Source organism: Palaemon carinicauda, chromosome 39 (genome assembly GCF_036898095.1).
Source record: "Palaemon carinicauda isolate YSFRI2023 chromosome 39, ASM3689809v2, whole genome shotgun sequence".
Lineage (NCBI taxonomy): Eukaryota > Metazoa > Arthropoda > Malacostraca > Decapoda > Palaemonidae > Palaemon > Palaemon carinicauda.
Genome location: NC_090763.1, coordinates 17,097,868 through 17,124,338, shown reverse-complemented (window position 1 = coordinate 17,124,338; position 26,471 = coordinate 17,097,868). Strand labels below are relative to the sequence as shown.

General features: G+C 34.4%; 2 protein-coding genes and 1 pseudogene across 2 annotated transcripts; 1 reads left to right on the top strand and 2 right to left on the bottom strand.

Annotated features, from left to right (window-relative positions):
* The first annotated feature begins 5,585 nt into the window (after positions 1-5,585).
* LOC137631037 (uncharacterized) lies at positions 5,586-7,466 on the top strand. The gene is made up of 2 exons (XM_068362606.1): positions 5,586-5,744; positions 7,065-7,466. The coding sequence occupies exons 1-2, from the start codon at positions 5,681-5,683 to the stop codon at positions 7,367-7,369; spliced, it is 369 nt and encodes a 122-aa protein (XP_068218707.1). The 5' UTR covers positions 5,586-5,680; the 3' UTR covers positions 7,370-7,466.
* Positions 7,467-7,841: 375 nt separating this feature from the next.
* Positions 7,842-18,943, bottom strand: LOC137631041 (uncharacterized; annotated as a pseudogene).
* Positions 18,943-20,462, bottom strand: LOC137631040 (uncharacterized). The gene is made up of 2 exons (XM_068362610.1): positions 20,308-20,462; positions 18,943-19,255 (listed from the first exon to the last, which is right to left on the bottom strand). The coding sequence occupies exons 1-2, from the start codon at positions 20,369-20,371 to the stop codon at positions 18,957-18,959; spliced, it is 363 nt and encodes a 120-aa protein (XP_068218711.1). The 5' UTR covers positions 20,372-20,462; the 3' UTR covers positions 18,943-18,956.
* Positions 20,463-26,471: the final 6,009 nt, after the last annotated feature.

Sequence of the window (26,471 nt, the reverse complement as noted above, 5' to 3'; positions counted from 1 at the left end):
TTTTCATATCCATTTTCAGTCCTCCATTTCTGCTTTCTGTGTTCAAATCTTTTATCAACTTTTGCAAATCTCAAGTTGTTAAGGTATTCCTCATCAATGTTAATTCCTACATTTTCCCAATAATTTATAAAAGCTTCTTCTAGGCACACTGAATAATTTAGAAGAGAAAGGGTCTTCCTATCTGACTCCTTTCTCAATCGGAATTTTCTCACTATATATAGTTTTAGGATTGCTATACTTCCTGTATGGATATCTTAGAAGGTTCTATCATAAGATTCTTCTATTCCTTGACTTTGAAGGGCTTTCATTACTACTGAAGTCTTGGTCTTGACACAATCTAAAGCTTTCTTATTGCATATAAATACCATACAAAGTGGTTTGTCATACTCTCTTGATTTTACCATTAGCTGGTTAATTACATGAATTTGTTGAATACCCACTTATTAAGTCTGTCTGCTGTCTTGATTGATTAAAGTCTAAATGTTTATCTTATTGGACTAGTGTAATCTTTATATATATATATATATATATATATATATATATATATATATATATATATATATATATATATCTTCATCTCCTACGCCTATTGACGCAAAATGGCCTCAGTTAGATTTCGTCAGACGTTTCTACCTTGTGCTCCTAATTTAATACTTCTCCACTCATCATTACCTACTTCAAGCTCAATAGTACTCTGTCATGTAGGGCTGGGTCGTCCAACTCTTTTAGTACCTTGTGGAGCCCAGTTAATGGTTTGTTGAACTTATCTCTTTTGGGGAGTGTGAAGAACAAGCCCTAACCATCTCCGTCTACCCCTCAACATGATCTCATCCACTGATGGCACTCGAGTATTCTATTATAGTTTCATTTCTAATTCTGCCTTGCCACTTAACTCCTAATATTCTTCTGAGAGCTTTGTTCTCAATTCCACTAAAGCTGTTGGAGATTGTTTCATTGTCATACCACGACTCATGTCCATAGAGTAACACCGATCTAACTAAACTGATTTATAGCCTGATTTTTATATGTAATATCAGGCGATTTGATTTAAAAATTTTATTCAACCTAGCCATTATCTTATTATGTTTTTCAATTTTTCACTAAAATCTCAATTCTAAAAACCAAGTATTGGAGATCATAGTTCTTAAATACTTAATTGATTCTACCTCATTAATCCTTTCTCCTCCCAATGATATTTCATCTTCTATTGCATATTCCGTTCTCATCATCTGTCTTTCTTCTATTAACCTTGAACCCAGCGTCCTGTGATATTTCCTGCATTCTGGTAAGCAAGCTTTGCAAATTATGTGGTGTTCTTCTATTAAAGACAGCATCATCAGCATACTCTAGGTCAGCTAATATCCTAATACCAATCCAGTCCAATCCTTTTCCACCTTCTCCAACTGTTGTACCCATTACAAAGTCCATAATGAGGATAAACAGCATTTCCTTGAAGTACTCTGCTGTTCACTTAAAGTTGATTTGGTAGGATTCCTCTAACATTAACTTTGCACTTGCTATGCTTAAGAATAGACTTAATCAAATTTGTTTATTTAAGAGGAATTCCATAATAACCCAGGACTCTCTACAAAATTGGCATTGCACACTTTCAAAGGCTTTTTCATAGTCCACATATGCCTAACAGAAGCAGACCAGATACTATATGTTAGTGGAATCAACTTTAAAGACGTTGAGCATGCAATGGCTGTGAAAATTCTCAAATCTAATTAACACTTTGATATGACGCTAAGATTCTCCCCTTATGGTTTCAAGAAGATGTATGACAAAGATGGAAGAAGCCTAAATTGAAATGAAGGTTCCGATGAGAGTTTTAAGTGTTTAGGATCCCTTAACCATCTGTCACAGATTACTTAGCTTTGAGAGGGTTGGTTGAGGTGGGATATATAGTGTAAAGGGCACAGGTTTGAATAGCTTAACAACTTAAACATTTACAGATGATGTAGATGTGTTTAGTGAATCATAGGAAGAATGGCAAAAGACTTAGCGAAGATTTTAAAAGAGAAAGGAGAGATGTAGGACTGAAAAGGAAAATGAGTAAAACTAAGATAATATTCAATGAAAATGCAGAGACAACAAATAATAGCTATGGACGAAACTCTAAAGATTGTTAATGAATATACCTACTTAGGATAGACAGTAAGGGTTTCCATAGGACATAAGACCAAAATTGAAAGAAGGATAAGCATGTGGTGGAGAGCTTTTGGTGAACAAAGAAGGATTATGAAAAGTTAAATGCCACTTTCTCTAAAAAGAAAATTATTTAGTCAGGTACTCTTGCCAGTATTAACTTATGCATCAGAAAGTTGGAGCCTTACTAAAGCCTTAGAACATAAGTTAGTGACAACTCAAAAAAGCGATGGAAAGAATAATGGTGGGAATAACACTAAAGAGATTGAAAAAGAGCAAACTAAAGCACAGTAAAGGATATTTTAATAACATGTAAGAAAAAGGAATGGATTGGGCCAGGGCATATAATGAGAACAACAGATAATAGATGAACAAGAAAAATATTAGAATGGGTCCCTAGAGACTACAAACGAAGCAGGGGAAGAAGGAGAAGACGATGGATTGATGTGCAAAGTAAATTTGTGACATACAGTAGCATAGAAAGACCATAAACAGACACGAGTGGAAGAACATTTCTGAGGCCTTTTTCCTGCAGTGGACCAGCAATGGCCGATGTAATTTATAGATGGCTTTGCATTTATCTCTGTTATTTGTGTGTCCATCGCCAAAGGAGGCATGCCAAGGCCTCCGTGAATTTGACTATTGCAAAGATCTGGATGTTGAGGAGCCACATCTGTCCTTGACATACAACAACCATTCTTTGGGCTTTATTATGGTTCAGTTGAATCGCCCATAATTTGCATCATGCACTAATTATGTGCCTTATGTAAATACTGTTTATATATATATATATATATATATATATATATATATATATATATATATTCATAATATATATATATATATATATATATATATATATATATATATATATATTTATGAATATATATATATATATATATATATATATATTATAAATATATATATATATATATATATATATATATATATATATATATATATATATATATATATTTATATGTGTATTCTTATATATATTCTTACGAAGCTGGTCTATTGTAGAGTAAATATTTTATTCATGTATTTTATTTGTGTATTTAAGAGGTGTATAGCCAGCTTGTAAGGTGAGTTCCTCTCTTGTTGGTTTAAGTAATTGTATGTAAATTATGTAAAACTTTTGTCGTTTATTTGATTGTGTTTATCATTCAAGTCAGTGTATGTAAATTTACGTTGTTTTTAAGAATTAACGTTTTACTTCACTTATTTTGTTACGAAGACTTATGTAACCTCGTTTAGGTATGCTATACGACACATACGATGTATGAACACGAGGGCTTATGCTATGTTTACTAGGTATTACATCATGTTTATATTTCCCGTAGTTAGAATGTTCTTGAAAAGCACAGAGTTGTTTTATCTTTTTTTATTGTTTCGAGGAGGCATGTGGGCGAGTTAGCCGAGAAAGAGTTACCTCTCGAGCAAGGTTTGTTCCCCTGTTCGATAGACTTAGTTAGCAACTTTGGCACTGCTGGGGCCTTGCCCCCAAGCCACGAGAATAATCTATTTAGAATTATCTAGAAGTTTTAAGTCAATATATATATGCCCCTAGGAAATTGTAAGCAGCAGAAGAGATCCAACTTGTCCCTGTGAAAGAACCAACATCCTCTCTCCTCTCAAGTGTGTCCAGTGTGTGCCCACTCAAACGTGATTAACGATTTCTATCCAACATATATCGTGTGAAGTGTGTTCCAACGTTGATAAATCCATTGAATGTGATTCCAAGTGTATTATGTTAATGAAAGTATTTGTATAACATAAATTTTTGTAACTGGCCCTGTGAGATTTAGGTTGAAAAGTGAAGTGTATTTATTTTGGCTTAACTGATCAGTTACGTCGTGTGAGCCGAAACACGTAAGTTATATTTATGTAAATTTCATTTAGTATTTAATCATTACAGTGTTAAAGTGTTAACTATTTTCATTAATTATCAAAATTAAATATATTATAGATTAATTTCCAGTGAAACAAGTGATTGTATTTCTTTTGTATAGTCTAAGGTTTTGTTGAAGATTTAATACTTCAAGTAATTTACTTGGGGTGTTAATTTATTGAATATGTTTATTTTTGTAAAGAGTGTATTATTTCGATCGTCATTATTTCCTAATAGACCTTGCTCGTATCCCTGACTAAGAATTGAAGTAAGAGGTTGCTTTGAATAGTTCAAGTAAAGTAATTACCCAGTTTGTTTTGAATAGTAAAGTAAATGACCTTTGGATATTCAGTGTTTTTGTATATTGCCCTCTTGGAGTTGCATAATTTCTCAGAGCTCGGATATTAATTTTCAAGTGTAACAGACCTATGTAAAAATAAACTGGTGAGGTTGGAACTCGGGATGTTATGTATTTAGCCAGAGGTAATAATATCCTATATATATATATTATATATATATATATACATACAGTATATATATATATATATATATATATATATATATATATATATATATATGTGTGTGTGTGTGTGTATGTATGTATGTATATTATATGTGTGTATACAACATCAAATGCAGCTGTTTCTAGTCCTCTGCAAGACAAAGACCTCAAACATTTTCTTATTCATGTTTGTGATTTATTTGATAGCTCACAGTAAACCAACCTAGTTTGGGAAGCCCTGACTATTACAGCTTCACTGATCATGGCGATACACAAACCCTTTCACCATATTAATGTGATCATTCAGAAAGGGATATATATAGATATTTATATATATACTGAAAATTACATATAAAAATCTAGATATATATCAGTTTAGTGAGATCTGTTACTCTTTGGACATGAGTCGTGATATGACAATGAAACAATATCCATCAGATTTTATAGATTTGAGAACAAAGCCTTCAGAAGAATATTGGGAGTTAAATGTCAGGACAGGATTAGCAATGAAACTATAAGAGAGATTACCCGAGTGCCTTATGTGGATGAGATCATTGTGAGGGGTAAATGGAGATGGTTGGGCATGCTCTTCGCACTTCCCAAGAGAGATAAGTTCATCAAACTTTCAACTTGGCTCCATAATGCACTAAAAGAAATGAAAGACCCAGGCCTACATGGATGAGGACTATTCAGCGTGAAGTAGATGATGATGAATGGAGAAGTATTGATTTGAAAGCTCAAGATAGAGACGACCAGCAAAATCTAATCGATGTCCTTGTGCGTCAATAGGTGTAATAGGAGATGATGATGATAATATATATATATATATATATATATATATATATATATATATATATATATATATATATATATATATATATATCGTAATTCTTTAGCTTACTGAATTTTATACTTTCTTTATCATCTGAGGCAAGCAAGATATTGAGTAATATGAGTGGATCAATTTTTTTTAGACCCAGTGAGAAACGCTACATCTGTGTTAACAACGCTTTTTGTAGAGCTAAGTTACAAAACATTAGGTCCTCCTTTTGATACACCGTGCGTTCGCCAATACCCAGTATATAAGAAGGACTTAACTTACACCTAAACGTCAGTGCTCTGCTTGGAACAAGTTCATCATGAAGTTCGTCTTGCCATTGGTCCTGAGTCTTGCTGTCGCCTGCTTGGCTCAGCTTCCTTGCAGTAAGTATTGTTTCTTTCGGTAACGTTTGTTTGGTTCAAGACAGAACGATTTCCATTAATGTCTTTGCTTCTTAGATTAATTCTAAATATTTCGGTATTATTGTACCTCTGTGATACTTATATTTAAAAAGACTGTTAATGAAATATTTCGGTTGAGGATAAACTCTTTCCTAATTTTCAACTTTTGGTGTTTGGTAAGATAGATGTAGCCTTCTTCAGTGTCAAGGAAATTCTACTTCTTGAAGTAAATTATCTTAATTGTTTATTTGTTACTTTTTTGTACATCCCAGACAATTAGAGGCTGTCAAAGAAATCTGTGTACTTATAAAGTTCAGCTTGTTTCTTTCGATGTAGCCCACATCAACGATTCTTATGATATTTGCTTCAGATTGGAAGCACTTTATATGAAATATTCTTTTATATTGTATGTCATTAATTTTTACGTCTGAGAGCAAGACTCTTTTTTCTTAGAATTCTGAAGGAGATCAGTGTAGTGTAAAGCTCTGTGTGATATATTTTGTTTGACTGAACAACGAAAATAACCTGTCTTTGTGCTTGGAGATAATTTTGCTTCATTACGTTTTAAGTACGTTTTAAACATCCTTTTTTGAGTTTCAAGTTAGAGTCAGGGTTACTACGGAAAGAAAGGAATTCCATTTGAGCAAGGTCTAACTTGATCAATCCTTATATTCAATTAGTGATTGATTGATTGATTGAAAGTTTTCTGGCATCCTGACATTCCATTAGTGAAGCCATTTCTTTGTTTTGGGAGATGGCGTTGCAGTTTTACATGAACTTAAACAGTTCTAGCTATGGTAAGCGGCCCTTATAGGAGAAGGACACTCCAAAATCAAACCATTGTTCTCTGGTCTTGGGTAGTGCCGTCGCCTCTGTACCATGGTCTTCCACTGTCTTGCCCGAGGGTACACTCGGGCACACAATTCTAATTTCTCCTCCTTTTGTTTTTTTTAAAGGTGTTTATAGTTTATGTAGGAAATATTTATTTTAATGTTACTTTTCCTTTTTTTCCTTTTCTCACTGGGCTATTTTCCCTGTTGGGGGCCCTGGTCTTATAGCATTCTGCTTTTCCAACTAGGGTTGTAGCTTATCAAGTTATAATAATACTGATAATAAAAATAATAATAATAATAATACTAATAATAATAATAACAATAATAATGATAATAATAATTATATGCTCACTTTGATCATCAATCTTTACGATATTGTTGTTATGCAACTGCCTAATGCATGGACACAGTAAAGCCTTTTAATTTGATTCAAGTCTCATAGTTGTTTCTCTTGTCTTCTTTCCTATAGTCCCCAGCAAACCGAAAAATCTCCGCATTGGTTATATTTCGGACCACACCATCGGCATCGAATTCGAGGACCCTGATGATTTTGACAGATGTCCCATCTCAGCCTACCACCAGGAAATCGAGAAGGTCGTGGAAGCCACCAAGATATCGCTGGCCAATCCTCAGACCCCATCAGACCAATCGCACTACCACGACTTCGCATTCCTTACTCCCAATACCCTTTACAAGATAACCGTCACTTCATTGACTGAGTGGGATATTGCCTCCCACCCAGCTACTATTGAGGCTGAAACTCTGAGGAACTGATAACTGATACTACTGTGATCAGTCGTTTGCAAGTTCTTATGAACTGTTGTATTTAGGTGGAAATGTTAAATCGATAATAATAAACATGAATAAATTATTTGTAAGCTTCATTTAACCTTCACGGATGAAAGATAGTGAGAAATAAACTAAAGCAAGAACTTCTGAATTTGTAGGCCTATACCCATATATAGCACTTAAGTTCTTTGGAAAACAGATTGGTAGATAGTTTATTCTAACTCTGAGGTATTTTACCTTTATTGTGTGCTTTATACTAATTATGGCATTCTTTCCTGAGAACTTTCAACCAGAAGAAAGTAAGTGATAAACAATATAAAAGTAAGGTCCTGATTTTTTCAGAAAATGCTGATGAAATAAGTGATTGTGGACCAGATATAGGTCAAACAACAAACGAGACAAGTTATTTTTTCCCATTTCTTGAAAATTTCCAGGCTTTTAATGTTGTCAATCACTACAAAACATATTTGCTTAAAGATCCAACTCATAACAGTGGACTCGCTAAATTATAAATGCAAACAGGGAAAATCCTTTCTTTGCCGTAAACTTCTGGCGAGAGGAAAAGACGAAACATGAAGTGGTATCAAATCAGGCTGCATTTATGCCAACTGGCATCCAAGGGTTAATGGCCCACTGGTCAACAAATTTTGAAAAGTTGTGTGCTTCTTAAATGAGATTAGTTGATTTTTATGTATTTTCATTCAATGAATCCAAGTATCACGTTGAAAAATGTGTATTGGCTACAGGTTCAAAGATACGAGGCATGCAATATTTGATTAATTTATTTTAATATACAGTATATGTCATTATGTTTTAAACTCTAATCCATATCTACTCTCTGCCTTTTGGCTTGACGCTTATAATAGGTTGAAGAGTCGTCTCTTGTCAGTGACCAGCAATAGTCTGCAAGCATTGTTGTGTTCCATTTACCCTGGTACCTCTTTTCCATGATTGAAATATCTTGATGAAATATTTCACCATGTTCGTCACTAACTGCTCCACAGTTTGCTGGGAAAAAGGCTAAATGTGAATCCAAAAAGTGGATTTTAAGTGACATGTTACATCCCATGATCTTGTAAGCTTTGATGAGGTTTTCAGCAATTCTTCATAGTTTCTCTCCCTTTTGTTTCTGAGAAATCACTTTGCAACTAACTTGAATGCCTTCCAAGCAGCCTTCTCCTCCCCACGAAGAGCTGATTCAAATACATCGTCTTTAAGAAGCTCTCGAATCTGAGGACCAATGAAAACTCCCTCTTTTATCTTTGCATCGCTCAACGTAGGGAATTTTGAAGTTAAATACTTGAATCCTTGACCAGATTTGTCCATCGCTTTTACAAAGTTTTTCATGAGCCCCAGTTTGATGTGCAAAGGTGGTAGTAAAACCTTGTTTGCTTCAATGAGAGGCGGATGTTGAACATTTTTCATTCCAGGCTCCAATGATTGACGAGGTGGCCACTCTTTCCTTATATAGTGGGAATCTCTTGCCCGGCTGTCCCATTCACACAGAAAGCAGCAGTACTTGGTGTATCTGCCCTGCAACCCTGCCACAATAGCAACAACTTTTAAATCACCACAGAACTGCCACTGATGTTCATCATATTTTATGCACAGCAACATTGCTTTATATTCTCATAAGTTTCTTTCATGTAGGGTGCATAGCCCACAGGAACTGATGGTTTACTATTGCCGTTTTGCAACAAAACACCTTTCAGGCTTGTTTTTGATGAATCTATGAACAGCCTCCACTGTCTTTGTTCATATTTGATGCCTTGTGCTTCCATCAGACCATTAATATTTTTGCATGCCAGTAAATCACCTTCCATTACGAAGAAATCTTTGAAGCGCTCCTGACGGTTCCGAAATTTTGAAATGTTCACGTCAGGTGCTAAGAGATTCCACTGTTGAAGACGAGAGCCTAGCAACTCTGCCTTAATCTTGGGTAGTTGCAGATCCCTGGCAAGGTCATGGAGTTCCTCTTGTGTTATGAGATGTGGCCTAGAGGACTGTGCTTCATGAAAATTAGGGTCACTTTGTAATCCAGCATTGCCATCCTCCCCTGCTTCCTCGCCACCACTTTCCTTGTCTGATTCGAAAGATACTGAACTTGGTGCATCAGGAACAGGTAGACCTTCTCCATGTGGAATTGGGCGAATAGCTGATGGAATGTTTGGATATTCGATGGACTCCTTTTTCTTCTTTGACAAGCCCTTTTGTATTGGAGGTACCATGCAGAAATAACAATTGTTGGTATGGTCTGTGGGCTCCCTCCACGTCATTGGCACAGCAAAAGGCATTCCTTTCCTCTTTCAGTTCAACCATTGGCGAAGGTTTGTAGCACAAGTGTTGCAGCATATGTGAGGAGCCCAGTTCTTATCCTGGTCACCAATCTTGCATCCAAAATATAGGTGATATGCCTTTCTAACCAGAGCAGTCATACGGCACTTCTGTGATGCAAAGGTCACCCCACCACAAATGTAGCAGAAGTTTTCTGCCCTATTCACACAAGTACGAGGCATCTGCAAAATAGAAAACAACAACCAATTAGATGATAAGCAGAATAAGTATTCATAAACTTATCATAAAAAAGACAACATAGCGTATGTATTTATATCATTCAGTAGGAAAATAATTAAATGCCTCTTATGCTTATTAATAGCTTGCGCAATTAATATTTATTTTAAGTTTATGAAGTATTTTACATTAAAATCACCTACCTTTCGCCCTCCAAATGTAAACTTGCACAGCACAAACACCTTCTGTGACTGATGAAACAATACTGAGGGCAGAGAGACTGTGAGCGTAGTGAGTAATATACACGTCTGCCAGCCTGTAGGAACCTGTTAAGACATGTAAGTGTATCACGAAAAGTAGAGCTACCAAACAATTTTAACCATAATATTTGTTACCAGCAACCTAAAATTATATGGAAAATGCTACTTTGGTCTCCGAAGCATTTTGGTTGTTCAAGCAATGTCGTTGTGATGGGAGTGGAGGAGGCATGCATATAATACGAGCTCTCAAACATCTAACCTTATTGAAAGTAGAGAACAACCAGGTATTTATATGCCACCAAAGGATCATATAAAACTAGATTATTGTATGTTTACATTTAACGGTTTTTGTTCATAAGGTTAACATTGGCGTTAAATTAACAATATAATATATAATAAAGGTATTTGAAATTCCACAATAACTTTTATTTTTACATGTTCCATTTTATAAAACTTACAAAATTTCAGAAGACCGAAAGCAATATACACAAGTAAATTAGTGATTTATAAGTGCTCGAGTTTACGTCAACCTAGTTTGTTCCACTGTTTAATATATATATATATATATATATATATATATATATATATATATATATATATATATATATATATATACACTGTTACTATAGAAAAGAATATGAAACCTATTTTTATATGATTCCGTTATCGAACGCTCAGAAGAGTTAAAATATGTACTATGATACTTCATGAACTGCCTCTGCTCTAAATGACATTAATTTTCAGACGAGTAGATATAAAATCATTATCAGGATTTTCCCAAAACTGGTTTAAACAACTCTTTACTGGTTTCTTTTTTTCTAATACATTAAAATGAGCGTTGCAATGCAGAAGAACCATGCGTTTACGAATCCAATACACAAGACTACAAAAATGTGCTGCCTCATTCAAAATTTGTAACGTGAGATGTTTGTTACAAAATGTTCTGTAATTGAAAAAAAACATAATTAAAGCAATAGCTTCAAGATTTACTGGTCTCAAGTCATATACAATTAGAGTAGAATCAAATGAGCAACATTAGTCAATGGAAAGATGAAAAAAAAAGAACCACCGTCAACTGTTGTATAAGAAGACTACTTCAGCTATCCACTTAGTTTACCTGTCTTTATTAACTCAATTACCTAAATGACATGACTGAATCAAAAAGAAACTTTACTTATTCCTACAGAACGGTCTTCTTCGACTAAAACATTTCCCGCCATGCAAGGTCGCTATTTCTAGAGAGCCGTTTCCAATGTCTTCTGTCTCCGATATCCTCCACTGTGAGATCTTTCTTCTCCAACAGTGTGCTCTATATGATAACGGAACCATTCTAATTTAAAATGACGGTACAACTATATCATAGCATGAAAAGTAACTTCGCATATCAAAGCCAGGTAGATGTTGACTATCACACTTGTGACTCAGGGGCAAACATATACGATGAGGTGTATGTGGTCGGGAACCATTTGTTTAAACCGCTTGTTTACGATCTGACGGTGTTCGGAAAGTTCTGGTGAGTGTTTAAAATGCAGGTGAATTGTAAGGAATAACTAAAGTGCAGTGATTTGATTTTGTTTGTTTCAATGGGAGGATGTTAATTCTGTATATAAAATTGTGTGTTTTCCATAAGCTGGACTTTTCTAGCCCATATTTTAGGCTAAGTCGGAAGTTTTAATTCCACCTTGTCTTAGGCTAGGCTAATCTGAATGGTTTAAGTAGGCTGTGCTATCTATGGGGCATGTCCCCAGTGTTAGCAAATTAGTTTGGTATGTAAATTACGTAAGACTTCCGTTGTTAATTTCACTGTATTCTTCATTCAAGTCAGTATATGTAAATTTACGTTATTTATAATAGTTAACTTTTTCTTTCACGTATTTTGTTATGAAGTCTTATGTAACTGTTTAAGAGTGTGATATGACCCTACGAGGTATGAACGAAGACTTATGTAATTTTCTTTTATGTTTTCATGAGGTATTGCATCATGTTTGTGCGAAAATATGCAATTTTTATATTTGCCATGTGTTTTGGAAGTTTCTTAAAAAACCCAGAGTTAGATTCATCTTGTCTTTGTGTTTTTCTGAGAATGGTAGGTGGGCGGAGCTAGCTGAGAGAGAGATAGTCATCTTCCTGGTGCATAGGTGGTGTTTGATAGAAATAGTTGGTAAGTAGCGTCGCGAAGCCAACCCCCAAGCCTCCAGATATCTGACCTAGAACAATCTAGAAATAACTAAGTCATATAATATATATATATATATATATATATGCCCCTAGGGATGCATAGGGCAGAAGAGAACCGGTCTGTCCTGTGAAAGAGCCAACATCCCCTCTCTCTCAAGTGCCTCGAGAGTGCCCTCTCCAAAGTGATTTTGTGCCCTAAGTAAATCGTGTATAGTGTGTTGAAACTTTACGGAAGACATTAAAGGTGATTTTAAATTTATTGTGTTGCGGTGAGTGCTGGTATTGTGTAAATCTTTGTAACTGGCCCAGAGAGATTTATGTAAAAATGTGAAGTATATTCATTTTTGGCTTAACTTCGACTACTTTGTGCGAGCCAAAATCTTGTAAGTTTATCAATTATTTTACGTAATTTCTTTGAGTTTAAGAATTAGAGTGTTAAATTTTAACAATTTTCATCAAGTATCAGGACTAATTATTTGTGAAAAAATTTAATTTCCTTTGAAACAAGTAATTATGTAAATCTCAGAGTGTAACATTTCTTTTGTCTTAGTTTAAGTTTTTGCTCAGACTTAATATTTCGAGTGATTTATTTTTTTATGTAAATTCTTTCAAAGTGTTGTAATTTTTATAGAATATATTAATTTTTGTAAGAAGCATATTATTCCAATCACCAGTGTTTATTTCAGTACTCCCTCGTATGCCTGCTACAGAATCAAAGTAAAAGGTGGTTTTGAATAGTTCTTCAATAATGGTTACCCAATTATGTTTTAAGTGTACTTCACAGACCTTTGGATATTCAGTGTTTTTATATATTACTGTCTGGGAGTTATATAATTATCTGAGCTCGGGTTTTAATATTTTCAAATATAACAGATTAATGTAAAAACAACCAGGTGAGTTTGGAACTCGAGAGATTGTGTAGCTTGCCAGCCGTAATATATATAATATTATATTATGGTTTCCAGACCACGGGACTATAATATAATATATGTATATATGTACAGTATATATATATATACAGTATATAGATTATTTATATACAGTATATATATATTTTTATTTATATATAATATATATATATATATACACTAATACCTCGAGATACGAGCTCAATGCATTCCGGGACCCGAGCTCGTATGTCAATTCGCTCGTATCTTAAATCAATTTTTCCCATATAAAATAACTAAGAAAAATTAATCCGTTCCCACCCTCTGAAAAAACACCTAAAAACAGTATATTACAGTGAAAAAACATGTTTTTAATTGTTCTAATTCACAACCTACACTCACAAAATAACAAGTACCTATGGAATGTTTATGATCTGCAATAAAATATGACATTATTATGGAGTTCTTACCTTCGAGACAGACGGTAGCGGCTAACGGCGGGATGTGCGGAGGAGGAGGCAGAGAGATAGGGGAGGAGAGAGACTTGACGGCAACACGTTAAATGTTAATCTTACGTTACACTAAACTTTTTTTTCATTTTCATTTTTTTACTTCTCTTCTTCCGGCTTGGCTATTTTTGCCTTACTTTTTTACTCGCTTTCACCTTCACTTTTTGCTGGCCCTTTTAAAAGAAACCTATCTAGGGGTGTTTGCTTTTGTCTCCCCTTCAAAATGTTATGGAAATGATGTACACAAGTGTCGTCACAAAAGGCTAACGCACGACCACACACCAACTTGTTCGGGTGCTTCTTTTCCATAAGATCAGAAAACTACTGCCACTTCGCTAACATGTCTCTGATATCCTTCTTTATAGCATCCTTCTGCTTGAGGATGGTACATATTGTTGATGTACTCCTCTCATATTGGCGAGCTAGCTCAGTCACTCGTACACCACTCTAATGTTTTTCTATTATTTCATGCTTCATCTCGATTGTCATCATACGCTTTATTTTTTCACTACCCTTGTTTGCAATCGCTTGCTTTGGACCCATTGCTTATTCACTAAATTCTGTACTGATTAACGCAAAAAATCACGTAAAAAAATGCAAACACTGCGGCCGATGCTCAGAGATAACTTTACGCGACGGAGATCCGACGGGAAAGAGCGATTGATGCTGTCCTCGTGAGCAGCCTCTCGCACACTCGGCCACCTAGCGGCCGCATAGGGAACCGTCTCATATCCTCGTATTTCAAATTTGTCTCATATCGGGGCAAAAATTTGCTCATAACTTTCCTCGTATCTCAAATTTCTCGTATGTTGGGACACTCGTATATCGAGGTATATATATATATATATATATATATATATATATATATGTTTGTATAAAATATACATATATATATATATATATATATATATATATATATATATATATATAATATATATATATATATATATATATATATATATATATATATATATATTATATATATATATATATATATATATATATATATATATATATATATATATATATATATATATATATTGTGTTTGTGATAGCTCAAGTCCAACTGATTACCCCCCAATATCCATAACTCCCATATTATCTAAAGTTTTTGAACGTCTTCTGGCAAAACATCCTGATAGGTTTGCTGAAGGTAATCATCTGTTCCTTAGTTTGCAATTTTTTTTCGTAAAGGTCCTTCTTACAATCTCCAATGCTGTAAAGAAATCCTTTGACTGTGTTCTGGAAGTACTTATGATTGGGCTTGATTTTAGTGCTGCCTTTAACCGTGTTAATCATGAAGCCCTTTTTTTTCAAACTCAAACAGTTGAGAGTGCGTTGGTTGTTTCTAGCACCGTTATTGAATTTTTAGATAATAGATCGCAAAGAGTTGATGATGGGCACCATATTGAGTATAGGAGTGTGATATCTGGTGTTCTTCGGGTTAGTGTTCTTGGCCCATTACTTTTCATACTACTGTATAAACACATGACATGTGGTTTGGACTAGAAAACAATCTTGTTGCATATGCAGATGATGCCACACTCTTTGCATCAATTCCATCTCCTGAATGTAGATCTAGGGTTATTTTTAACTTTGTATGACTTAAAATTTTAGGTGCGATCCTTAATAGCAAATTTACTTTTGAGAAACACATTACGTCTGTGTCATCTTTAATTGCACCAAAAATTGGCTTATTGAGAAAGTTTTTCAAGATTTTTGATGATCAATCTATTCTGAATAAGTTTTTTTATTCTTTCATTCTACCTTTCGAGTATTGGTCTCCTGTTTAGTCTTCAGCTGCCAATTCACATCTTAATTTGTTGGACAGGAACTGACGGTCTATTAAATTATCTTATTCCTAATCTAGATATTATTCTGTGGCACCGTCGTTCAATGAGTTCGTTATGCATGTTGCAAAATATTTTTCATAATTCTAATCATCCTTTACATTCAGATCTTTCCTGAAAGTTCCATCCTGTTTGTAATACTAGGCATGCAGTTAATTCTAATAGCCAGGCCTCCTCCATCACGAGGCTCAATACTACACAGCATTTTGGAAGTTTTATTCCAGCTGAGACCAAGTTGTGGAATGATCTTCCTGATCGGGTAGTTGAATCGGTAGAACTTCAAAAGTTCAAACTTTCACTAAATGTTTTTATGTTGAATAGGCTGGCACAAGCCTTTTTATAGTTTATATATGAAATATCTGTTTTGATATTCCTATTGTTTTCAAAATGTTTCATTAATTGTTAATTATTTCTCATATCCTTTATTTATATACTTATTTCCTTTCCTCACTGGGTTATTTTTCCTTTTTGGAGCCCATGGGTTTATAGCATTTTGCTTCCCCCACTAGGGTTGTAGCTTACTCTCTCTCTCTCTCTCTCTCTCTCTCTCTCTCTCTCTCTCTCTCTCTCTCTCTCTCTCTCTCTTTCTCATATTTATACCGTATATATATATGTGTGTATATATATATATATATATATATATATATATATATATATATATATATACTATTTACCAAGGCACTTCTCCCATTTTTTGAGGTAGCCGACATCAAACAAATGAACAAAACAGGACCTTTCATTTCTCCGCTCCTCCCAGCCTGACAAGTGATTCAGCCAAGTTTGGCTGGTACTGCTAGGGGGCCACAGCCCACCCCCGTTATCCACCACAGATAAAGTTTCATACACTGAATCCCCTACTGCTGCTACCTCACCAAGGCGACCAGAGGAAGCAGCAGGCCCTACCGCAACTGCTTCACAATTGCTTGCCATTCATTCTTATTTTTAGCACGCTCTCTTGCCTCTCTCACATCTATCCTCCTATCACCTAGAGCTTTCTTCGCTCCATCCATCCATCCAAACCTCGGCCTTCCTCTTATACTTCTCTCATCAACTCTTGCATTCATCGCCTTCTATAGCAGACAGCCACTTTCCATTCCCTCAACAAGGCCAAACCACTTCAACACATTCATATCCACTCTAGCTGCTAAATCATTCATTACACCCATTCTCACCCTCACTACTTCATTCTTAATCCTGTCTAATCTTGATATACCGGTCATACTCCCCAGACACTTCATTTCAAGCAAATTCAATTTCTGTCTCGGTTTTCACTCTATTTCCCTTCAACTTCGATCCATACATTACAGTTTGTATAATCACTTTCTCATACAGCACTCTCTTTACATTCATGCCTAACCCTCTATTCCTTACCACTTCCTTCATTGCCCCAAACACTTTGCATCATTCGTTCACTCTCTGACGTACATCTGCTTCCACTCCACCATTTACTGCAACAAGAGACCCCAAGTTCTTAAACTGACGTACTTCCTCAAGTAACTCTCCATTCAACATGGCATTCAACCTTGCACCACCCTCCCTTCTCGTGCAAGCACTCGAGCATTCACTTCTCTCACCACTCCATCAACAGGCAAGTTGAACAACCATGGCAACATCATTCTCACTGGAAACCACTTTCTCACTTTATTTCCTATCCTAACATTTGATTTACTACCTTTGTAGAAACTCTTCACTGCTTACAACAACCTTCCACCAATTTCATACAACCTCATCACATTCCACATTGCTTCCCTATCAACTCTACTCTACGCTTTCTCCAGATCCATAAACGCAACATACACCTCCTTACCTTTTGCTAAATATTTCTCGCATATATGCCTACCTGTAAAAATCTGATTCATACGTCCACTACCTCTTTTAAAACCACCCTTTACTTCTAGGATAGCATTTTCTGTTTTTTTCCCTAATCCTATTAATTATTACTCTACCATACACTTTTCCAACTACACTCGACAAACTAATACCCCTTGAATTACAACACTCAGGCACATCTCCCTTACCCTTATATAATGGTACAATACACGCACACTCCCAGTCTTTTGGTACAAATGACAAAATAAAACACATATTAAACAATCTCACCAAACATTCAAGTACAGTCACACCCCCTTCCTTTAACATCTCAGTTCTCACACCATCCATACCAGGTGCTTTTCCTACTCTCGTTTCATCTAGTGCTCTCCTCACTTCCTCTCTTGTAATCTCTCTCTCATTCTCATCTCCCATCACTGGCACCTCAACACCTGCAACAGCAATTATATCTGCGCCCCTTTTATCCTCAACATTCAGTAAACTTTCAAAATATTCCGCCCACTTTTTCCTTGCCTCCTCACCTTTTAACATCTTTCACTGTCTCTTCAATTCTCATCACCCTTCCTTACTCTCTTCACTTCTTTCCAAAACTTCTTATTCTCTTCATATGAACGATCTAATCCCTGACCCCACCTTTGGTCAGCCACCCTCTTTGCCTCAGCTACCTTTCGTTTTAATTACATATTTTTTTCTCAATATCTTTCATAATTCTTTACACTATTACTCTGCAGCCATTCTTCAAATGCCCTCTTTTTCTCTTCCACTCTTATCTTCACTCCTTCATTCCACTAATCACTACCCTTCCTCATACTGCCTCCAACAACCCTCTTACCACACTCATCCTCTAAATTACCAGTTTGTCTCACTTTCCCTCTGTCATATGCCATTTCCCACCTTTCTTGATATTCACTTTTTACCTCGGGTTTTATTAACTCTTCAACCTACACTACCTCCCTTTTACATCCACCTACTCTATTCCCCCACTCTTTTGCTACAACTAATTTTCATTCCACCAAAAAAATGATCAGACATACCGTTAGCCATACCCCTAAACACGTGCATGTCTTTCAATCTTCCAAACATTCTTTTAGTTATCAACAAACAATCCATTAATGCCCTTTCTACCTCTCTTCCAGTTGCCACTCTTACCCATGTATACTTGTTATTATCTTTCTTTTTGAAAAAAAAAAAACTAGAACTTATAACCAGCTCTTGCTCAACACACATAACTAGCAGTCTCTCACCACTCTCATTACACACACACAATATATATATATATATATATATATATATATATATATATATATATATATATATATATATATATATATATCTTCGTATTAGTATAGACTTTTCTTGTATCTACATACTCTCAAGTCTAAAATACAAGAAATAAAATGTTAAAAATTTTTAATACGAATAAAAGAAAATTTGATTTTACTTTAACTTTTTTACTTGTTGACGAGGAAAAAACTATATAAAACTATATATATATTTTATATATAAAAATTAATCTTACGTACAAAGTGTTGAAGGTTTTACATGATTTACTGCTTGAGTGTTTCGGCTTCAATGGTTGCTGGGCGGGAGAAATAATCGAATGTTGAGATAGCAGTAACGGAGATCTTGTAGACGGTATCCGAATGAAGAAGTAGGAAGTCGTGGGAATGCGTTCTGTCTGGGGTGGAGCTGTACTTCACGATTTCACTTCCGATGGGAACCTTCTCGATCTCGTAATGGTAGCTGCCGATGGGACAGTCTTGAAGGTTATCCGGGTCTTCGAATTCTACTTCGATGGAATGGGCTGTCAGGGAAGACACTCGCAGGTTCTGAGGCGGGTTGGGCCCTGACAGGAAAAATACAAACATTACATTCACAGAAATCTACGAACTCGGGAAAGATTTAATTTGATGATCGATATCACAAGCTCCCCCCCCCCCCATTCGTCGAAGAGGCTGAGATTCGGTGAGATCGGTCATGGAATTCTGTGGAGCAGGAAAAGGAAGAAAAGACTACGGATGACAAGCTAAGAAACTTGCGGGTATAGACTGGCTTAGAAAGACCATAGACAGATGGGAGTGGAAGAACATATATTAGGCCTTTGTCCAGCAGTGGACTAGCAACGAATGATGAAGATGATGATATATATATATATATATATATATATATATATATATACACATATATATATATATATATATATATATATATATATGTATGTAAGTATATACGTATGTGTGTGTTGTATATACATATATATATATATATATGCGTAAAAATCATAGTATACATACATTAACAGAAAGTTTGATCTATGCTAGAGAACCAATATATGTTTGAGCAAAAAATGTGAAGTCATATATATATATATATATATATATATATATATATATATATATATATATATATATATATATATACATGTGTATATATATATATATATATATATATATATATATATATATATATATATACACTTTATTTTACTAGAATTGAAGTGGAAATCAACCCATGGTACATCTATATATGACTAATAAAAATTTAATTTCTACTATATGCTTTCAATATGTATATACAGTATATATATATATATATATATATATATATATATATATATATATATATATATATATATATATATATATATATTATTCCATCTCCTAAGCTCCAAGTGCAAAAACAAAAACTAAATCATTATTTTAAAAAGATCTTCAATGTAACCAAAATAGCAGTAAGAGATTGGGGGGGAGGGGATAATAGTAACAATAATTTTGTGAGAATGGGTTAGGCTCTACTCGACTTCAGAAGTTTCCTTAACTGACAAAGATGAAATTTGAATCAAGGGGTTTTTTTGGGGGTGGGGGGGGGGGGTTAAAAGGTAGGACCTGAGCAACTCACAGCAGGGATGCTGCGCCGTGCAGACCGCTGCCAAAAGGGCGAGGATAACCAGGCAGGACTTCATTGTGACTTCTTGCTAAGACTCACAAGTTGGAGTAGAATCAGGTTGTGTGCAGAGGCATCGAGGCTTTTATAGTGCGAGAGGTTATAACACTTTTGCCTTGGATCAAGAAAAAACTCTAAAGAGAATAATAAAAACGTGTTATCTAATTACTAGTCAAGGTCATTGGTATACGCAATAGTAAATTTCTTTAATCTCATATCGCCTCCATCTAACAAAGTGTCATTTTCTCATCAGTAATCAATAAAAAAAGAACGGATTTTTTTCTTTGAGTGTTTGTTTCCGTGCAATGCATAATGATTTTATTATATTTTTTTTTTTGAACTCTTCTTTATGTAAGCAAAGAAATTTCGATACGAATAACAACCTAGCAACTGTATTTTATTTATTTTGTTTTTTTTATTCAGTGTAGCGTTTTCTGATGATAGTGTTCTTGTTTGGTGTCTGCATTTGAATTGAATAGTATCTTAGTTTTACTCCTATCCATTTTTAGTCCTCCATTTCTTCTTTCTCTGTTCAAATCGTCTATCATCTTTTGCAATTGCTCCCTTGAATCACTAAATAGAACAATGCAAATCTCAAGTTGTTAAGGTATTCCTCATCAGTGTTAATTCCTACATTTTCCCAATCATTTTTAATAGCCTCTTTTAGGCTCACTGTGAATAATTTAAGAGATAAGGTCTCCCTATCTGACTCCTTTCTCAATCAGATTTTTCTCACCATCTTAATGTAGTTTTAAGGGTTGGATATCTTAACATTCTATCATTAGATTCTTGTATTTCTTGACTTTGAATGGCTTTCCTTACTATATAAGTCTTGACGAAATCCAAAGCTTTTTTATGGCCTATAAATGCCGTACAAAGTGATGCATCATACTCTTGATTTTTCCAATAGTTGGTTAATTACATGGATATGGTCAGTTGTTGAATACCCACTTCTAAAGCCTACCTGCTCTCTTGATTTATTAAAGTCTAGCTGTCTTTCTTTTTGGACTAATATAATCTTTATGTATGTATGTATATATATATATATATATATATATATATATATATATATATATATATATACATATATATATATAGTGTATATGTATATGTACGCACATATATCTTCATCTCCTACGCTTATTGACGCAAAAGGGCCTCAGTTAGATTTCGTCAGACGTTTCTATCTTGAGCTTTTAATTCAATACTTCTCCACTCATCATTACCTACTTCACACTTAATAATCCTCAGTTCTGTAGGCCTGGGTCGTCCAACTCTTCTAGTGCCTTGTGGAGCCCAGTTAATGGTTTGGTGAACTAATCTCTTTTGTACAGTGTGATGAACACGCTCTAACCATCTCCATCTACCCGTCACCATGATCCCATTCACATATGGCACTCGAGTAATCTCTCTGATAGTTTCATTTATAATCCTGTCTTGCCATTTAACTCCTAATATTCTTCTGAGGGTTTTGTTCTCAAATCTACTAAATCTGTTGGAGATTATTTCGTTGTCATACCATGACTCATGTCCATACAGTAACACCAATCTAACTAAACGGATATATAGCCCGAATTTTATATGCAATTTCAGGCGATTTGATTTTAAAATTTTACTTAGCCTAGCCATTGTCTCATTACCTTTTTCAATTTTTCACTAAACTCCAATTCCAAAAACCATGTATTGAAGCTCATGGTTCCTAAGTACTTAAATGATTCTACCTTATTAATCCTTTCTCCTGCCTATGATATTTCATCTTCAATTGCATATTCTGTTCTCATCATCTCTCTTCTATTAATCTTGAACCCAACGTCCTGTGATATTTCATATATTCTGGTAAGCAAGCTTTGCAAATCATGTGGTGTTCTAATAAGGACAGCATCATCAGCATACTTTAGGTCAGTAATTTCTTATTACCAATCCAGTCCAATCTTTCTCCACCATCTCCAACTGTTGTACGCATTACACGATCCATAGGGATGATGAACAACATTTCTTTGAAGTACTCTGCTGTTCACTGGAAATTGATTTGATAGAACTCTGCTAACATTAATTAGCACTTGCTATGCTCATGAATAGACTTATCAAATTTGCATATTTAAGAGGAATTCCATAATAACACAGGACTCTCCACAAAATTGGCATTGCACACTTTCAAAGGCTTTTTCATAGTCCACATATGCCTAACAGAAGCAGACCAGATACTGTATGTTAGTGGAATCAACTTTAAAGACGTTGAGCATGCAATGGCTGTGAAAATCCTCAAATCTAATCACCACATTGATATGATGTTAAGATTCTCCCCTTATGGTTATAAGAAGACGTATGACAAAGTTGGAAGAAACATAAATTGAAACGAAGGTTCCGATGAGAGTTTTAAGTGTTTAGGATCCCTTAACCATCTGTCACAGATTACTTAGCTTTGAGAGGGTTGGTTGAGGTGGGATATATTGTTTAAAGGGCACAGGTTTGAATAGCTTAACAACTTAAACATTTATAGATGATGTAGATGTGTTTAGTGAATCATGGGAGGAATGGCAAAACACTTAGCGAAGATTTTAAAAGAGAAAGCAGAGATGTAGGACTGAAAATGAATATGAGTAAAACTAAGATAATATTCAATGAAAATGCAGAGACAACAAATAATAGCTATGGATGAAACTCTAAAAGATTGTTAATGAATATACCTACTTAGGATAGACAGTAAGGGTTTCCATAGGACATAAGACCAAAATTGAAAGAAGGATAAGCATGTGGTGGAGAGCTTTTGGTGAACAAAGAAAGATTATGAAAAGTAAAATTCCACTTTCTCAAAAAAGTAAATTATTTAGTCAAGTACTCCTGCCAGTATTAACTTATGCGTTAGAAAGTTGGAGCCTTACTAAAGCCTTAGAACATAAGTTAGTGACAACTCAAAAAGCGATGGAAAGAATAATGTTGGGAATAACACAAAGAGATCGAAAAAGAGTAAACTAAAGCACAGTAAAGGATATTTTAATAACATGTAAGTAAAAGGAATGGATTGGGCCAGGGCATATAATGAGAACAACAGATAATAGATGAACAAGAAAACTATTAGAATGGGTCCCTAGAGACTACAAAGGGGAAGAAGGAGAAGACGATGGATTGATGAACAAAGTAAATTTGTGCATATAGCCTAGCATAGAAAGACCATAAACAGACACGAGTGGAAGAACATATCTGAGGCCTTTTTCCTTCAGTGGACTAGCAGTGGCTGATGATGATGGTACTGTATATAATTCATTTATGGTCGGATGATGTTTTACTTCAGCTTTGCAATTATCTCTGTTATTTGTCTGTCCGCCGCCAAACAAGGCATGCCAAGGCCTCCGTGAATTTGACCGTTGCAAAGATCCAGATGTTGAGGAGCCACATCTGTCCTTGACATACAACAACCATTCTTTGGGCTTTATTATGGTTCAGTTGAATTGCCCATAATTTGCCTCATGCACTAATTATGTGCCTTATATATATATATATATATATATATATATATATATATATATATATATATATATATATACATATATATACATATATATTTATATGTGTATTCTTATATTCTTACGAAGCTGGTCTAGTGTAGAGTAGATATTTTATTCATGTATTTCATTTGTGTATTTAAGAGGTGTACAGCCAGCTCGTAAGGTGAGTTTCTCTCATTGTTTTAAGTAATTGTATGTAAATTATGTAAGACTTTCGTCGTTCATTTGATTGTATTTATCATTCAAGTCAGTATATGTAAATTTACCTAATTTTTAAGAATTAGCTTTTTATTTCACTTATTTTGTTACGAAGTGTTATATAATCTCGTTTAGGTATGCTATACGACACATACAAGGTATGAACACGAGGGCTTATGCTATGTTTATGAGGTATTACATCATGTTTATATTTCCCTGTAGTTAGAATGTTCTTGAAAACCCAAGATTTTGTTATATCTTTTATATTATTTCGAATAGGCAAGTGGGCGGAGTTAGCCGAGAAAGAGTTAACTCTCAAGCGAGGTTTGTTCCCCTGTTCGAAAGACTTAGTAAATTTGGCGCCACTGAGGCCTTGCCCACAAGCCACAAGAATAATCTTTTTAGAATTATCTAGAAGTTTGAAGTCAATATATATATATGCCCCTCGGAAAGCGTAAGCAGCACGAGAATAATCTATTCAGAATTATTCGAAGTTTTATGTCATATATATATATATATATATATATATATATATATATATATATATATATATATATGTGTGTGCCACTAGGAAATCGTAAGCAGCAGAGGAGATCCAACCTGTCCCTGTGAAAGTGCTAACATCCTCTCTCCTCGCAAGCGCGTCCAGTGTGTCCCCACTCAAACGTGATTAACGATTTCTATCCAACATATATCGTGTGTAGTGTGTTCAAACATTGATAAATCCATTGAAGGAGATTCCAAGTGTATTGTGTTAATGAAAGTATTTGTATAAAATAATTTTTTGTAATTTGCCCTGTGAGATTTAGATTAAAAAGGGAAGTGTATTTATTTTGGCTTAACTGTTCAGTTACCTCTTTTGTGCCAAAACACGTAAGTTATATTTATGTAAATTTCATTTAGTATTTAATCATTATAGTGTTAAAGTGTTAACTATTTTCATCAATTATCAAAATTAGATATTTTAATAAATTAATTTCCAGTGAAACAAGTGATTGTATTTCTTTTGTCATAGTCTAAGGTTATGTTCAACATTTAATATTTAAAGTAATTTACCTGTGGTGTTAATTCTCTTTGCATAATATGTTGTAACTTTTTTATAGAATATGTTTATTTTTGGAAAGAGTCTATTATTTCGATCATCATTATTTCCTAATATACCTTGCTCGTATCCCTGACTAAGAATTGAAGTAAGAGGTTGATTTTAATAGTTCAAGTAAAGTAATTATGCAGTTTTGTTTTGAATAGTAAAGTAAGTGACCTTTGGATATTCAGTGTTTTTATATATTGCTCTCTTGGAGTTGCATAATTTCTTAGGTCTCGGGTAATAATTTTCAAGTATAACAGATTTATGTAAAAATAAACAGGTGAGTTTGGTACTCGGGAGGTTATGTAATTTGCCAGAGGTAATAATATCCATATATATATGTATATATATATATATATATATATATATATATATATATGTATATGTATATATATATATATATATATATATATATGTGTGTGTGTGTGTGTGTGTGTGAGTGTGTGTGTGTTTGTGTGTGTATACATACAACATCAAATGCAGCCGTTTCTAGTCCTCTGCAAGACAAAGGCCTCAGACATTTTCTTATTCATGTTTGGGTTTTATCTGATAGCTCACAGCAAACCAACCTAGTTTGGGTAGCCCTGACCAGTACAGCTTCGCTGATCATGGCGATACACAAACCCTTTCACCATATTAATGTAATTATTCAGAAAGGGATATATATAGATATTTATATATATACTGAAAATTACATATACACATCTAGATATAAATCAGTTTAGTGAGACCTGTGTTATGTGTGGACATGAGTCGTGATATGACAATGAAACAATATCCATCAGATTTTATAGATTTGAGAACAAAGCCTTCAGAAGAATATTGGGAGTTAAATGGCAGGATAGGACTAGCAATGAAACTATAATAGAGATAACCCGAGTTCCTTATGTGGATGAGATCATGGTGAGGGGTAGATGGAGATGGTTTGGGCATGCTCTTCGCACTCCCTAAGAGAGATAAGTTCACCAAACTTTCAACTTGTCTCCATAACACACTAAAAGATATGAAAGACCCAGGCTTACATGGCTGACGACTATATATCGTGAAGTAGATGATGAATCTAAAAGTTTTATTTTCAAAGCTCAAGATAGAGACGAACAGCGAAATCTAATCGAGGTCCTTTGCGTCAATAGGCGTAGGAGGAGATGATAATGATATATATATATATATATATATATATATATATATATATATATATATATATATATATATATATATATATATATAGTATATATATACACTGTATGTATAGCCTATATTGTAATTTTTAGCTTACTAAATTTTATACTTTCTTTATCATCTGAGGCAAGCAAGATATTAAGTAATAT

Bases quoted from the DNA above. Each gene is read 5' to 3' on its own strand.
- LOC137631037 (XM_068362606.1), top strand. From the start codon at position 5,681: ATGAAGTTCGTCTTGCCATTGGTCCTGAGTCTTGCTGTCGCCTGCTTG. The intron at 5,745-7,064 runs GTAAGTATTGTT...TCTTTCCTATAG, and splicing joins CTTGGCTCAGCTTCCTTGCA to TCCCCAGCAAACCGAAAAAT.
- LOC137631040 (XM_068362610.1), bottom strand. From the start codon at position 20,371: ATGAAGTCCTGCCTGGTTATCCTCGCCCTTTTGGCAGCGGTCTGCACG. The intron at 19,256-20,307 runs GTGAGTTGCTCA...TTTTCCTGTCAG, and splicing joins CACGGCGCAGCATCCCTGCT to GGCCCAACCCGCCTCAGAAC.